Here is a 17,557-nt window from a genome sequence, read left to right as displayed (position 1 = left end):
AATACTTTTTAGCACTTGCCATCCAGATGGGATCTTTAGTATTTCAGATTATCAGAAACCTTAATTTTGCACTTTGATCACCTCAGATCAAAGGGGCTTATAAAGATATTTCTTTCAGAAAGCAAATGAGAAACCACTAGTGGTTGGTTGCAGAGCCAGGCCTCACAGAGAAGTAGACACCATTGAGCAGTGACTGAACGATGAACCTGGACGGCAGGCTTTGCTTCCTGTCATAATGTTCCATAGTCAGCGCCTCCCCTGAGGATGCTGTGACAGAAGCTTGCGGTATAGAACATGGCAGAAGGAGCTGCCTAGGGGGCTGTGAACGTTTCTTACTAGACCTGCGGGTTTGCTGTAGCTCTTTACCTTGACTTCCACATGTCTAGGTGGGGAAAGGGTCCAGCTAGATGCCATTTCAACTGTACAACAGTCTTAATCCCCTGTGAATTGCTCTGTATTTCAAAACCAGATAATGGAAAATGAACTGAAGCACATAAATAACAGCTAATATATAATTTGAAAATAAGGTTTATTTTGTAGTGGCCTGGGAATTCAGATTTGGAAAATATCTGTGACTTAATTCATATTACATATTTAAAAATTTGATACTAATCAGGGGTCTGTCATATTATTTGTGTTATCTGTAAACTCTTTCTAAAAAACCAACTTCATTTTTTAAGTATAATGCATTTGTTTGTGTCTTGAAACTAAAAATTTAATCTTTGCTTCTGTATGTACCTTAATTTGGAAAACGTTTATGTGTAACAAAATTATGAGCTGGAGGGAGTTCCTGGGTGGTCTCATGGTTAGGATTCAGTGCTTTGGCCACTGTGCCCCAGGTTCAATCCCTAATCTGGGAACTGAGATCCCACAAGCCACATGGGGCTGCTAAAAATAAAAAAGAGCTATGGAATGTATCAGAAAGCTTTGTTGTTAATCTTGTTTTTATAAATTTTACACTTAAACCGATTTCTTCTCCATTAAGCCCAGAAAGTAAAGTTCATGGATTTGTTCGTGAGGACATTTTTAGTATTGGTATAGATTTAAATGTATTTCACAGTTTAAATTCATGAAAAATGCAATAAAAAAAGAAAAAAAAAAAGAAAAAAAAAAAGAGGTAATAACCAGATTAGTATTTTTGCTTTACTTTTTAATAATATTAGTTTACAACCCTTTGGTAATAAAGGCTTCTCACCCTTAAACTTGGATCATTGTTAATCTGATTAGACCTTAAGAATTTATATATTTAATGAAGTATAACTTCCAAAAATAATTTCTATTTATTTCAAATGTGCTGTTAGTAAGAGTGATACTTTATAAAAAAAAAAAAAAAAGATGAAGTCAAAATTAAAATCAGCATTTGAAAGAATAAAATTCAGAATTTTTTAACACTTGGAAAGTTCTTCCATGAATGAAGAAAACGATAAGGTTTTTTTTCTCCCCTAAGAACAAAATCTATCTTTCAGGCATAATTACTCTAGATTGCCTAATGCCTTTTCCTTATTCTTAAATTCTAACTTAAAGTTCTTTTTTCTCCTAGAGATGAGTAAAGGGAAAAAAACTTTTTTTTTTTTTTTTTTTTTTAAGAAAAAAGTACTGTGAATCTAATTCCAACTCTAGTTTTCAACTAATTTTGTTCAAAAAGTAGTGAATTTTACCTAAGGTATTTCTTTTTAAACTGTATACGATGGAAATGGGTGATCTTCTTTTTTAAGAAAAGCTTAGAATCCGTGTTTTCTTTGTTAAACAGTTAAAAATATAAATGATAATGTTTCTGACCTTGGTTCTTAGAAACAAAACTAAATGAGATTTGTTTTGTCTTTAAAAAGATTGACGGAAACATAATTTATGAAGTATGTACTTCTTAGAATGAAGATGAATTACTGTTCCTGTTTACAATTTAGATAAACCAGGAAAGGAAGTTAATAAACTGAGTGAGCATGAAGGATCCATCTCTCCACTCCTTTTTGAAGATAGTCCTCCTGATTTGCAGTCCCCAGGAAATCCTTTCCAAGTGAACTTTGAAGAACCAAATAATCCTCAAATACACCAAAACTCAATTGTTTTTGGAACATCAGCGGAGGAAGTGGTCAAGGAAATTCGTTTCAGAATCGAGCAGAAAACAACACTCACAGCCAGTGCAGGTACTTAAAAGGATATTGGTGGTTCTAAAAACTTTCAGACTAGCTCATTCAAATGTAATATTAGTAGTTTCTCATTATAAAGTGTATAGTTAACAAATTTTACTTGGCCATTTTTTAATTAACTTCTGACAGTTTACCTATTTAGAATGCTGTGAACTGTAGATAAATGGGAATTAAGCAGAAACATCCATGTGTCCAAAGCAAAAACTTACCATAAAGCTCGTGTAGCTATCTTTTTCGAAACATAAAATATATTTTAATTGGTTTTGGACATAATACTTTATCAGTTTTCCCTTTGAAGACTTAACAGTACAAAAAAAGGGCCCAGCTGACCATATAAGGTATGGACAAGACAGAAAAAATACCAGCAAGCTGCATAGCAATCTAGGATCATCTGGTAAAGGGAAAAAGAGCTTTCCATATGTCAGTCACTCATGAGGATAGCTCTGAGTCTTAGTGCAGAAACAGATATTCATGAAGACCCTAGATTATTTTAACAAAGCCATATTATAATTGGGTTAGTCTTTTTTTCCTATGGCACAGCATGAGAATAAGTAATAAATTTTAGAATGATGTGTATCAAAATTGAAATAAACTATTTATTATATTTGAATATACCTATTTCTAATTATCTTAATCATTAAGACACCTAGAAATTATAAAACACCCCTCTGAAAAGTGGTGGTAATTTGCTTTGTGTGCATATAAAGTATGCACACATTTCATTATCATTGTTTCAAATATACTAGAAACCAGAATCTTTGATTTTTTTTTTCTTTATGTGGGTAATCTATACGAAAGATCTTTTCAAAGAGAAAGCTTTCATCCTAAATTATATTATCAATCTTTTCTATAAGACAGACTGTATTCCTACTAAATATAGTAGGAAACTAATATTATCACTTAAACTCAAAAATTAAACTTTAAGATACCATGGGGATTTAAATATTCCTCATTTCTGCTGCCACAGTAACTAATACAGTTTCCTTTCCTAAAACCATAGCAGCCTTGGGGAGATAGAGAGTAATCAAATGCTATTTTTAAAGTAGCATTCCACATAATTTCAGATCTTTGTATTTAATTTTTTTATGTATTGTTATCACATGTTTTAAAATTATACACATCATGTTCTTTGAGTCATTAGAGTGTTCTTCTTTAAAGGCATCGCACCCAATACGATGTTAGCAAAAGTATGCAGTGATAAGAATAAACCAAACGGACAATACCAAATTCTACCTAACAGGCAAGCTGTAATGGACTTCATTAAGGACTTACCCATTAGAAAGGTGAGATTTTATATGAAATGTATCCTCTATATAATACCCTCTGATTTCTGAAGAAATAGTTAAAGAGGATTAAGAAGTACAAACTTGGAGTTATTAAAAAAAAAAAAAGTCATGTAATGAACAGCCTAGAGTCTATAGTCAATAATATTATAATCTCTATGGGGACAGACGGTTACTAGACTTACTGTGGTGATTGACTTGTAATGTATATAAATGTTGAATCACTGTGTTGTACCCTGAAACTAATGGTGTATGTCAACTATAACTTTGATTTCAAAAAATGAAAAGAGAATAAAAAGTCATTTATCCTACCATTCCCTGAGTTTGCTGCTGCTGCTAAGTCGCTTCAGTCGTGGCTGACTCTGTGCGACCCCATAGACGGCAGCCCACCAGGCTTCCCCATCCCTGGGATTCTCCAGGCAAGAACACTGGAGTGGGTTGCCATTTCCTTCTCCAATGCAGGAAAGTGAAAAGGGAAAGTGAAGTCGCTCAGTCGTGTCCGACTCTTCGCGACCCCATGGACTGCAGCCCACCAGGCTTCCCCATCCCTGGGATTCTCCAGGCAAGAACACTGGAGTGGGTTGCCATTTCCTTCTCCAATGCAGGAAAGTGAAAAGGGAAAGTGAAGTCGCTCAGTCGTGTCCGACTCTTAGCGACCCCATGGACTGCAGCCTACCAGGCTTCTCCATCCATGGTATTTTCCAGGCAAGAGTACTGGAGTGGGGTGCCATTGCCTTCTCCATGCCTGAATTTATATGACCACAAAACTCTTATATAAATGCTTTTTAAAAACTCCATGGAATTTAAAGTTTTAAATTCCCATGCAACACTAGTTTAGGAAATACGGCCACAAAGAATTTAAAGCCATTTTCTTGCATGACTTTTGAAACTAGGACATTATTTATACCTTTTATGAGTTATAAAAGATATGATGAGATTATAATATCAATTCTTACCTTAATTTTAAAATGTATTAATGATAAATGTTGATTCTCTTCTAGGTTTCTGGAATAGGAAAAGTTACAGAGAAAATGTTAAAGGCACTTGGAATTATTACTTGTACAGAACTGTACCAACAGAGGGCGTTACTTTCTCTCCTTTTCTCTGAAACATCTTGGCATCATTTCCTTCATATTTCCCTGGGTCTAGGTTCAACACACCTGGCAAGGTATCTGTACCTATAATATAATCATTCTGCTTTTTCTTTATCGTCTGCTGAAATAACAGTTTTCACCATTGAGATAGAGGCTAGAAGGATAACATGTTTTAAATTCTTTTAGGCTAGCTCAGCTCAGAATACAATTTTTGAATTAGAGTCAAAAGATTGGATATGAGAGAAAGGAAATGAGGAGTAAAGAATCCCTCCTAGGTTGTTGGCTCCAGCAACTGGATAGATGGGTAAGAGGAACGATGGGTGCTTTCTTTTCTGAACCTGCCTTGTTCTTTGTTCAGAACATAAGAATACTGGTAGTCGGATTGTTGAGGAAGGAAAGATGGCTTATGCTCCAGAACTCACTCTTTAAGCAAATAGATGTAATGATTCTTTGAAAACCTTCATGAACTTCCTGCATTTCTCCTCTTCTACTGAGTACATTGTGTTAGGCACCGTTCTAGGCGCTGGGGATAATAGCAGTAAACAAGATGAAATAGTGCCTTCATAAAGTGTGCAGAGTAGTGTGGGAAAAAGAAAGTCACCAAGTGAAGACAGTAAGGCAGAGTAGGGGCATAGAAACTGACTTGAGAGGGTAAGAGCTGGTGCTGGCTGTAGTCCTCCAGCGGCAGGGGTCTGAAGGGGCCAGCCAGGAAAGACCTCGGAGAAGAGGAAACAACTAGAGGAGAAGCCCCGTGTTTTCTCCCTGCTGCTCTTTCCTCCTGGTCTTAAAAAGAAGAATCCCAGAGCTAAAAGGGTACACTGTTTAGGGTGGGTGAAAAGAAGGCACTAAACAAGAATGAGAATTAACACTAAACTAAACTAAAAGACCCTGAAGGCGGGAGAAGGGGACAACAGAGGATGAGATGGCTGGATGGCATCACCATGAACTCCAGGAGCTGGTGATGGACAGGGAGGCCTGGCGTGCTGCAGTCCATGGGGTCACAAAGAGTCGGACATGGCTGAGCGACTGAACTGAAACTAAAAGACTACTGAGGAGGTGTATAAAATGTTTGATTAATCAGTTAAATCTGTTAAATCTTTAGAGATTGCAAGGCCTATGCTGTTGCTTTTCTCATCTTTCTGTGCCTGTCATTCTTTCGAATCCAGGTAGCTGACTTTGATCCTGAGTGGATGTAATGAAAGATAAGAGAAGGACATCACAGTACTATAAATAACCCAGTATTTGAAGATTTTGGAAATAAAACTGTCTTCTTTATTCCAAAAATTACCCTCTTTTTATTTCCATAGTGCTTGAAAACAATATAGTTTTGAATATAACAGAGCACCAGTGGTAGAGATGTAGATAATGCTTTTAAGTGAAACTCATGGGTAATTTTTAATAATATAAAATAGCAAACCTACTTCCTTTCTATCCACATTCTCTGTTTTCCTAATTTGCTGTATTTTTTTAATCTCTTGTGCTTCTTACTTTCTAATCTGTTCTCTATTTATTTTTGTGTTTGTCTGCCTCCACCAAGATAGAAGTTTCTTAAAGGCGGTCACTTGGTCTGTTTTGTTCATTATTGTATCTCCAAGGCCTAGAACAGTACTCAATTCGTAATTGGTTTATGAAATATTTGGAAAATGAATAATCTATGTGTCATTTCAGCTTTTTGCTTTTAACTAGTCCTGTCAGAACAGCTAGAATCCAACCTAACTAGAAGGTTCAGATCCCCAGTCATCACCCTATTGCCATAGACCACATTTTGACTGAGCTTCTACAGAGTGGTATAAGTAATAAACAGGCTAGTATTGATGTGTCCTAGGCCAGAAACTAGATAATCAAACTGTTTAAAATTCAGTTATATCTTATAACTGAAAGCCATTATGCTACCACATTCTGTTGATTTTATCAGTTGTGAGTTTTGATATTCAAATTTTTAATAGAAACAATTTATAATATCTTGTTTGAAGATGTGTTCTTTGATAGATATAGACTTGATCCGTCACGCATGTAATTCTATTAGCTTATCTATCTACATTCTTTGGTGATAGTTTTTAGATTAAAAAATTCACTGTATTTAATGATGTATAACTTTTAATCCAAAATATTATTGAGATCTCTAAAGGGTAGCTGATCTTAAATCATTTTGGTTGACTAAAAGGAACTCAGTGTTGTTTGGAAAGCAAATAAAAGTCTTTTTATTTTTGTCATTTCAAGGGATGGAGAGAGGAAAAGCATGAGTGTTGAGAGGTAATGTTTTATTACTAATTATTCATAATTTGTATAATTTTAAACTAATTTTTAATAAAATATCACTGAAATTTTAAAAATCTATTTGTAAACCAGATAACAATTTTCAGCAGTTGACACCCCTAAAGTAAATATTCTAGTACAATGCTTTATTATCTTTGCTTGCTATGCTGTCAATGGGGAAAAAAAAAATTTAACTGCAGTTTTTTTTTTAATGTTAGTTTTGTTCCTATTCAATGAAAACCAAGAATTTTAGGATTCCAAATCTAAATTTCTAGGTTTGTTTATAAGAAAAATAATACTCAGTAGTTAATTTAAGATATGATAATGGAAGTTCTTCCTGAAGTTCTTCAAATACTGGTAAATGACTGAAGGCACCAAATAGTAAGATCCTGATGAACGAGAGCTTAGAGGTGATCTCATTCAGTGGTTTACAATCCTGTTTGGAAGTCAGATGAAATCTTGATGGAACCTTATTTTCTTGGGATATATGTCATTGTCTGAGAAGTCTCTCACTTATCTCCTCAAGTTCCACTAAGACATTTAAGAACCTCGGACCGAGACATCTCTGGTGGCCCAGTGGTTAAGGGTCTGCCTGCCAGTGCAGGGGATATGGGTTCCATCCTTTGCTGGGGGAGCTAATATCCCCCATGCCACAGAGCAGACAAGCCCGGAGCAACTACTGAAGCCTGAGTGCCCGGAGCCTGTGTTCCACAGCAAGAGAAGCCAACTACTGAAGCCTGAGTGCCCGGAGCCTGTGTTCCACAGCAAGAGAAGCCAACTACTGAAGCCTGAGTGCCCAGAGCCTGTGTTCCACAGCAAGAGAAGCCAACTACTGAAGCCTGAGTGCCCGGAGCCTGTGTTCCACAGCAAGAGAAGCCAACTACTGAAGCCTGAGTGCCCGGAGCCTGTGTTCCACAGCAAGAGAAGCCAACTACTGAAGCCTGAGTGCCCGGAGCCTGTGTTCCACAGCAAGAGAAGCCACCACAGTGAGAAGCCCACACCCCACAACTAGAGCGTAGCCCCCACTGGCTGCAGCGAGATAAAGCCTGCACACAGCAACAGCACAGCAAAAAAAAAAGAACCTTGGACCTGCTGTAAGGGTGTGTTCACTTTGCACATATATTATTTGTGATCAGAAAAACTGAATAACTTTTCTAAAACAACGCACTCTGTAAATGACTTGATAAAAATTGCTGTTTCAGGCTGTGATTTACATAAGAGCAATCAAAGGAAAGGGCTCCCCTGGTGGCTCAGCGGTAAAGAATCATCCTGCATTGCAGGACATAAGAGATACAAGTTCAATCCCCGAGTTGGGAAGATTCCCTGGAAGAAGGCATGGCAACCCACTCCAGTATTCTTGCCTGGAGAATCCTATGGACAAAGGAGCTGGCAGGCTGCAGTCCATTGGGTCACTAAGAGACAGACAGAAGCTACTTAGCACACGTGCACGCACACATGCAGCCAAAGGAAAAGAGGGGGAAAAGCATTCAAATGTGAGATAGCATTGTCTTATTTCCTATTTAATGATTTTTTTCCTCCTATTTTGTCTTCTATTTTGTTATTGAGAACATTGCTTGCTGTACAAGAATATTAACTAATATTACTATTTCTTAAGAAAGGGGCAGCAAACCAATAGGAAAAAATGAACAGAGATCCAATTAGTTAATGGAAGAGAAGGTACAAATAGCTTTACAAACATGTGAAAATAATCCCAGTCTCTTATTTAAGAAATACAGATTAAAAATTATCTGAGATAGCGTTTTTCATTAATCAAGTTGGCAAAGATACACACTCCATTGGCAAAACTATGTGAGTGAAAAAGGTATTAAACTCTAAAGGAGAGTGTGCTAGTTTCTAATTAGTGGTTATGAAGGTCAGAAGTCCTAAAATTAAAGTGTCAGCAGGGTTGCATTCCCTCTAGAGGCTCCAGAGCAGAATCCATTTCCTTACTAACAGCTTCTAGAGGCCACTTGCATTCTTTGGCTCACGGCACCGTTCTCCATCTTCAGATCCCACATTTTGTCTTTCTTTGACTCTTACCCTCCTGCCTCATAAGGAACCTAGGGATTACACTGAACCTACCTAGATAATCGAGGATCATTACCCCCATTTTAATTTGTGTAAAATCCCTTTCACCATGTAAAGTACTAGATTCTGAGAGATTAGGATTTAGACATCTTTTGGGACCATTATTTTGCCTGCCACAGGGAGCAAGTGATTTTGTCTACAAGATATAGATACTCATGTACTTTGATCCCACTGTTCTCTTTATCTAGAGATTCATTCCACAGATGTCACCACATGTCATTTTACATGTGTATGAAGTTGTGAATTGCATTTTTTTATAATAGCAAAAGGTTGGAAATAACCTAAGTTTCTACAAATAGAGGATTGGTTAAATGATCTTACATATTTAAATTAGGATATCATGCTGCCATATAAAGGGCTTCCCTGGTAGCTCAGCTGGTAAAGAATCTACCTGCAATGCAGGAGACCCCGGTTCAATTCCTGGGTCGGGAAGATCCCCTGGAGAAGGGATAGGCTACCCACTCCAGTATTCTTGGGCTTCCCTGATGGCTCAGCTGGTAAAGAATCTGCCTGCAATGCAGGAAACCTGGGTTCGATCCTAGGGTCAGGAAGATCCCCTGGAGGAGGGCATGGCAACCCACTCCAGTATTCGCCTGGAGAATCCCATGGACAGAGGAGCCTGGTGGGCTGCAGTCCATGGGGTCACAAAGAGTTGGACACGACTGAGCAACTAAGCACAGCACAGCACAGCTGCCATATAAAAATGAGGAAATTATTTACTTATAGGGAACCCACCAGGATGAATGAGAAAAGTAAAGTGGTAAACAATGTCTGATGTTTTACTATTTATATAGGGGAAGCGTTTGCTCGTTTATAAAAGTATGCTGCTGTGGCTACTGCTGCTAAGTCGCTTCAGTCGTGTCCGACTCTGTGCAACCCCAGAGACGGCAGCCCACCAGGCTCCCCCGTCCCTGGGATTCTCCAGGCAAGAACACTGGAGTGGGTTGCCATTTCCTTCTCCGATGCAGGAAAGTGAAAAGTGAAAGTGAAGTCACTCGGTCGTGTCCGACTCCTAGTGACCCCATGGACTGCAGCCTACCAGGCTCCTCTGTCCATGGAATTTTCCAGGCAAGAGTACTGGAGTGGGGTGCCATTGCCTTCTCTGTTATACAAGTATAACATACTTTTTCTATGCACACAGTATTCTAGATGAATAATAAATAGGAAGCTGGCAGTGTTGGTTGCCGCTGGGAAGGAGAACTGAGTTGCTGTCGGCAACTGGGTTAGAAGGGGCACTTTTCACTGAATGACTCTTCAGGATTTGCTCAGGGTTTTTTACTGGTTATGCTGCTCTCTCTTTAGTGTCTTCCTCTTTTTCGTTAATATGACCTTCAACACCCTTATGCAAATGAACTCACAAGTTCTACATTTAATCTTACCAGCTCATTTCCAATTGTCTATTAAACAACTTTATATAGGGGCCATGAACCAACCCCGTAAAATCTACTTGAAGATAATTCTCTTCAGACAATATTCATGCAATAATTGGAATGATGTTCTCATTTGTACTTTCTTAAGACAGTCCTCTGTAACAGTCTGTATACCAATATATCCTAATGTTTTGTAAGTTCTTGGGGCATTATCCTTATATGTTGGTGACTTCAATCATCTTTTAAAAAATATTTTCGAGAACAAATGTACGTTTACTAATCAGTTTAGCTATAAATAATCTCCCATTATTTAGGAAGATCTTGAATATTTTTACTTAATTATATCTTAGTACATCTGAAAACTTTATTCAGTACTATAGAAAATATATCTTAATGCTAGGCCATTTACATGTAGTGTATCATTTCTAAATTATCCTGAATTGTAGTTTACTTTGTGCACCCAAATCATTCTTCTCTTTGTAGGACATTCAGTGAGATAAGTAAAGCAGAAGAACAGTACAGCTTGTGCCAAGAGCTTTGCAGTGAACTTGCTCAAGATCTACAGAAAAAAGGACTTAAGGTACTTCATTTTTATGTGGTATTCTTAGTTTTCTAAATTTTTAATAATAAAAAGCAACCTTAAACTGAGAGTTAGATTTTGCATTTAAAAACAAATTGGGATATATCAAAAGAGTTCTTATCCTCAGTAGAGACAAATTGAATTCTAACCCTTATCTGAAACCTGTGATGAGATCATTTTATGAGGAGCAACTTACAAGCCTGGAGTGACTCCAATATATTTCCAGAGGAGTTTATATTACGTTGGGAGTACATTTGAATAAGTTCAAAATCAGAGTTATATTGGCAGTAAACAATAAGGCAAAGAGAAGGATTTCTCTAGAACTGTACTTTTTTAAATGCCTTTCCAATTATCCTTTAATGTCATTGTCAGGTAGACAGTGACCTTGTGGAACAGGCATTTTGTTTCAAGGCCTTAATCCAGGTTGCTTAATACATTGAGAACAAAACCTGGAAGTCTTTGAACTTTGTGTTTTATAATCTTCACTCACAACAACCTATGTTTAATATTTTTCCAACACTCTCAAAACAGAGGTGGAGTTATTACAAAGTGTAATACAAAAGCATTAAAAAGTTATTGCAAAGAAAGGGCCATCTAATGAATATTTTCTTATAATTCTTCTCTATTATACCTTAAATATAAAAAGAGTTCTTTTTAAAAAAACTTTAAATAAACTTTTAATTTTAGAATCATTTCAGATTTATAAAATAGTTACAAAGAAAATATAGAGACTTCCAGTATACCCAGTTTCCCTCATTATTAACATCTTATATTATCATAGTGTACATTTCTACAGTACAGAATAAAGTTAACAAAAATGACCAGTTAACTTTGCCCTTTATATAAAAGTCTTTCACAAAAAATCAGTTGGGGAGGAAAATGGGATTTTTAGATTACTTATGGATTTTACTTATTCTTTATGACTATATTCATTACCATGTTTTATAAATAATTGATTATACTTTCATACTCTCTGTACATTAGAGACCTTTCTGAATTTTTCTAACATGTAAAAAACTTTTTTCTAGAAGTTAAAAGAGCTATATAAAATAATGTATTCTGTTTGTTACAGGGTAGAACTGTTACCATTAAGCTAAAGAATGTGAATTTTGAAGTAAAAACTCGTGCCTCTACAGTTTCAACTGTTGTTTCAACTGCAGAAGAAATATTTGTTATAGCTAAAGAACTGCTAAGAACAGAAATTGATGCTGATTTTCCACAACCCTTGAGATTAAGACTTATGGGTATAACTTTTACTGTTTTTCCTTAAAATCTGCAAGACATTTCCAAAGAGTCAATTTGAGAAATAGTCTCACCTCCGTTTTATTTCTTGAACCCATTCAGGGAGTTATATTTCTTTTACTTTCATTTTTCTTGATACTTAGAACCTGATGCATGTGAAGCCATGATCACTAGTTTAATTCCTGTAAGAATCAGTTAGAGTCATTATTTTCCTTCAATACTTACTGAAATCCTTGGGGTTAGGCATTTTTCAAAATTTTAAACTTCAAATTTTAGAAAGCAAATTCAGTACATGTTGAGTATATTGTGTAATACTCTTTTGGGATCTGAGGCAGCACTTTATGATCAAACATTTTATTATTTCTGTAGCAAAACAAAAAATATTCACACTGAGTTGTAAAGACTCTAAATAGCTTCACATCAATCTTGTCATCAGTTACCATTTGTTGCTGACAATTTTCAGAGCTTTTAGATTTCAGAATTACAGATAAAGGATTGTGGCACTATAAAACCACATTTCTAGCCATCATGGGGTAAAAAAGACAAACCACGTTTCCAAAGTGAACAAGGGAGAGAATGTTTAGGGATAAGCACTCAGATGCCAGGTTTACTGTTAAGAATGGGGGTCATCAGCCATACTTTCACATCTGAAAGATAGCACACATGGAAGTCAATTTGAGTATAGTATGTTAACTAAAAGAGCTAAAGAGTAGATGTTAATAGCAGCTTTATTTATAATTACCAAAACTTGGAAGCAACCAAGATGTCTTCCAATAGTAGGTGAATGGAAATTGTGGTACATCCAGACAACAGAATATTATTCAGCACAGAAAAGAAGCAATCTATTGGGATAGAGGATGGGGGAGAAGAAAGGAAAGGTAATGAGCTGTCAAATGATGAAAAGACATGGAGGAAACTTAGATGTATATTTTTAACTTAAAGAACCAATGTGAAAAGGCTACAATACTGTATGATTCCAATACAGGAAATTCTGGATAAAGCAAAATGGTAGAGATCTGAAAAGATCAATGGTTGTCAAGGGTGGGGGGAGGGAGGAATAGGCAGAGCACAGAGAATTTCTAGGGCAGAGAAACTATTCTGTATGCTATAATGGTGGACACATGTCCTTAAACCTTTGTTAAAATCCAGACTGTACAACACCAAGAGTGAACCGTGATGCAAACTGTGGACTATGAATAATGACGTCATGTCAGTGTAGGTTCATGGGTTGTAACAGCTGTTCCACTCTGGTGGAGGATGTCGATCGTGGAAGAGTTTGTGCATGTGTGGATGCAGAGTATATATGAGAACTCTCTGTCCTTTCTACTCAGCTTTGCTGAGAACCTAAAATCATTCTAAAAAATAGAGCCTATTGCAAAAAAGGAGCTAAAGAATCAATGCAATTGACTCCAATTAGTTACTCGGTATTTAATGGTATCGTGAGTCAGATATTAACGGAAAGACCTATATATGTATCTAAGGTCTTTCCATTAATGCTAACTCCAATAGATACTTACTATTTAGTATACCCAGCATTATAAAGAGAGTAAATTTGTATTCATAATGCCACCTTTGGAAAAGTATCTAATTGAGAGAATATGCAGTGTTGCTTATTATTTTTGGCTAAACAGGCTTTTTAATAAGTGTCGCAGTACTGTTACGCAAAATGTCTTTATGCTTTACGGTTGAGTTGGTTTTGTTGAATTGGAAGTGGATTAATTCTGGTTGGTTTAATTTAGGGGTGCGGCTCTCTGGTTTTCCCAATGAAGAGGAGAAGAAACACCAACAAAGGAGCATTATTGGCTTCTTACAGCCTGGAAACCAAGCCCTTTCAGCCACCGGGTGTATACTAGAGAAAACTGACAAAGATCAGTTTCTAAAACCTGCACAAATGTCTCATAAGAAGAGTTTCTTTGATAAAAAACGATCTGAAAGGCAAGCGAGCCCCCAAGACACATTTACATGTGAAACCGTAAATAAACAAAGTTTGCAAACATCACAGTCATTCCAAGTTTTAAACAAGAAGATGAGTGAGAATTTAGAAACAGTGGAGAAATCACATAGCTGTCAGACATTTACCTGTCCTGTTTGCTTTAGGGAGCAAGGAAGCATCAGTCTGGAAGCCTTTAATAAACATGTAGATGCATGTCTTGATGGACCTTCCATCAGTGGAAACTCCAAAATGTCCTCGTGTTCACACGCTGCCTCTACAGAAGTAAACAAGAAAGAAAATGTATGTGATTCTGTTTCTCTCTGTGAGAAGCAGGGTTATGAAACCCACCAGAAGAATACAGAGATCACATCAGTAGATCCTGTAGAGCTGGTAGAGACTACCAGTAAACCATCAAATATAGAAGATATAAGTGCTTTAAGTAATAAGCCCAGTGAAGAGGAATGTTCTGGTCTTTCAAGCAAATCATTTAATATGGAACACTGTCCTCAGAATTCTTGTACTGTTTCATTGGAAAATGAAGATGTTGGGTCATTAAGAAGGCAAGAATCCCCCCAACCTAATTCATATGAAGTAATCAGTGACCAAGTCCTGGTTTGTCCTGTTTGTAACCTAGAACAAAAGACTTCAGATCTTACCCTATTCAATGTGCATGTAGATGTTTGCTTAAATAAAGGCATCATCCAGGAACTGAGAAAGGATAAGATTAATCCATGTAACCAACCCAAAGAAAGCACCAAAGGTACTGGTGAGTTTATGGGGTTTTTTTAAAGAGCTTGATTTTCTAGAAATGTTTTATTAAAATTCAGATTGCTATTAAATCTAAAACATATACCTTTAAAGGGATAGTTTGTGTATGTTGCCACTTAGGAAAATGTTAGTTACCTTACCATGGGCTAGAAATTAGCTGAAGCCATTAGATTTGAAATTTGGGGAAATCTTTGGTTTAGGCTTGACTTAGCACAGAGTGAACTTAAAGGTTTAGGGAACTGAGTGATCTGATCCAAAAAGAAACTCCTTCAGAGAACGTTTGCCAAGGCACAGTGGTAAATTAACTGTAATTATATGGCCAGAAAGCCTCTTTAACTTGTTTTCTGGTAGTTCTAACTCTGACCCAGCTTCCAAATTAGCTGCAATACTAATGAAATAAGTAAATTACAAAGAAATTATTTATAAATTCACACTATGTAGTCCTAAAGAGATTTTTATTATCTTTAATCAGTTAACTAACTCTTTAAATCTTTAGAAACCGTTTTTACTATTTCATGTTATTCATTATGCATTATCTTCCCTCTAAAGATAACTCAGGCAAAGTGCAGAAGACTGGAAACAAAGCAAAAAGGTATGGCTAATTTGAGTTTTAATAAAGCTAGCCATGAAATTGTTATATTTTGAGCCTGATTTTTAGGAAATATTAAAATTTGCTTTTATAAATCAATAGTAAAAGTTTTAAAATCAATTATTTGCATAAGCAATTTTAAAAATCTCTTCATGCGTTTAATTTTGTGCTTTTCTGTTGTTGTTATTGTTCTTCTTCATGCATATTATTAATCACATGTTCTGTTTTATTCCAGGCCAGGATTGATGACAAAGTACTCAGCATCAAAGAAAACAAAACCAAACAATCCCAGACATACTCTTGATGTATTTTTTAAATGAATGTTGAACATTTTATCAATTTTTGATTGAAACTTGTTATTTTATAATAACTGAATGTATTCTTCCCTGTGTCAAGCTTACAGATTCATTTAGTGAAAAGCAAGTACAATAATCCCTTTGTATAAATTTGGAATATATACTAATTTACTTCTGTATACTTCTTTTGATAACAATGAGAATTTCACTTTCAGTTATACTTCAGTTAGATAATTCTGTTAGAGATAATTTTAAAATGAAAAGTTGGGAATGAGATCAGGAAGTGGTTTCTTTATTATGTTTTATAGTGAATATAAAAACATATATATTTATAAGGGCTTTCAGAGGTTCAGATAAAACTATCAGAGCATAAGAATTTTTTAGCACTTAACCACTTTGTTGGCACTGGATGCTCTGCTTGATCTTAGTATCTTCTACAACTTTGAATAATTATTTTTAGCTCCTAGTATCTTCAGCTACCTCATGAGAATTCGTTACTAGTATTTATCATAAGTTCTATGAAGAGTATTGGCTTAGCAGAGTTAGCCTGCATGCTTTTGTTACCTTCAGGAAAATAATATCACAGTGTTATTTTCTGTGTTAAAAGAACTTTTGTTTAAAATATGATTATTCATTTTATTTTTTTAATTTAAAATTTCTTTGTCCAATGAATAAGCACTTATTCACTTTAAAAAATATTTAAGATTGAAGGTCATTATTTTCTTATCTAGGACTTTTAAATGGCAATATTTCATTTCTTGGCAGTTGTATTTGTACTTTACACAGATCTATAAAAAAAAGAATAAATTGTACACTCTATTTTTATCATGATCTTCTAGAGAAGAATGTGCAATTCAAAAGATTAATGTGTTTTAAAACACCTCATTTATCTTAGTTCTATTTCTATCATGTTTTTATTAATATTCTTGAAAGAAGACAGCTTAACAATTGTTAGCTTAAGTAGTTGCTCCAAATGCTTTCATGGTATCAAGAGTTTTTATGAAAAACAAAACAATTATTTAATAGAAACATGCAAATGGGACCCATTGTCTATTACTGCTTTAAGGAACTGAATCTTTTATTCTCATATTTTTGTTTCTTCTTTTCATATTTTATAGCTCATTACCTAATTGTGTAAGGACATAATGTTTTAGGAATAGTGTAAATTAGGATCTCACACAACCTTTGGCCAAAGTGGTAATTTGACTTTAAATAACTAGATAGTTTAAAATTAGGCTTAGGGTTTATTAGAATACCAATTTCATGCCTAATATTATTATATGCTATGATGAATATCTAGTTATAGAACTGCAATTCTTGATCATGTGATTTGCTTACATTCTCTACAAAATTAAGCTCAATGAAGCACTGATTTAATGTATTGAAAAGTAAATAACACCATATTCTTTTCTATTTTAAGTTTATTTTTATTGATTTTTCAACATTAGAGTAAATACTAAATTATTTTCATTTAGATTATTCATTTAATGAAATGTTATCATTTAGTAATATTTAATAAAAATTTAAAATGAAACTTTAAATGTTTAATTTTTTAGCAATAGAAATGGTTTCCTTACTTTTCAACTCTTTTTCTACCTCTGTTACTTTCAGTCTTATTTTCTTTGCCCAGAATTTTCTCCACATCCTTTTCTGTTTTATCTAATAATCCAACTCATTTTATTATAATTTTGTTTGGGGGACATTAAAAAAACACAACAAAACCACAAAGAATAAGCACCTGTAATCTTACCTATGTGAAGGGTGACAATATAGGGAGCCACTTGGGAGAACACATTTGCAACACACATAATTTACAGATTACTAGTATCCAGAATGTATATAATCCAGAATACACAAATGATTCCTATGAATCAGTAAGAAAAAGACAACCAATAGAAATTTGGTCAAAAG

General features: G+C 35.3%; 1 protein-coding gene across 4 annotated transcripts in view; it reads left to right on the top strand.

The window, feature by feature from the left end:
- The window catches only part of POLK (DNA polymerase kappa), a 79,537-nt gene extending 62,419 nt beyond the window's left edge, over positions 1–17,118 (top strand). For 2 of the 4 annotated variants that reach the window (XM_006074033.4, XM_006074035.4), the window contains exons 7-15: positions 1,905–2,144; positions 3,306–3,430; positions 4,432–4,598; positions 6,745–6,777; positions 10,722–10,818; positions 11,891–12,062; positions 13,800–14,759; positions 15,311–15,353; positions 15,586–17,118. In XM_006074033.4, coding sequence (XP_006074095.2) covers positions 1,905–2,144; positions 3,306–3,430; positions 4,432–4,598; positions 6,745–6,777; positions 10,722–10,818; positions 11,891–12,062; positions 13,800–14,759; positions 15,311–15,353; positions 15,586–15,670 — 1,922 coding nt within the window. In that variant the 3' untranslated portion in view covers positions 15,671–17,118. The remainder of the gene's footprint in view (positions 1–1,904; positions 2,145–3,305; positions 3,431–4,431; positions 4,599–6,744; positions 6,778–10,721; positions 10,819–11,890; positions 12,063–13,799; positions 14,760–15,310; positions 15,354–15,585) is intronic. The other 2 variants (XM_006074034.4, XM_044925477.2) reach the window with 2 other exon arrangements.
- Positions 17,119–17,557: the final 439 nt, after the last annotated feature.

Source organism: Bubalus bubalis, chromosome 11 (genome assembly GCF_019923935.1).
Source record: "Bubalus bubalis isolate 160015118507 breed Murrah chromosome 11, NDDB_SH_1, whole genome shotgun sequence".
NCBI lineage: Eukaryota > Metazoa > Chordata > Mammalia > Artiodactyla > Bovidae > Bubalus > Bubalus bubalis.
The sequence above is the reverse complement of the archived record's forward strand: the minus strand, read 5'-3'. Positions and strand labels throughout refer to the sequence as shown.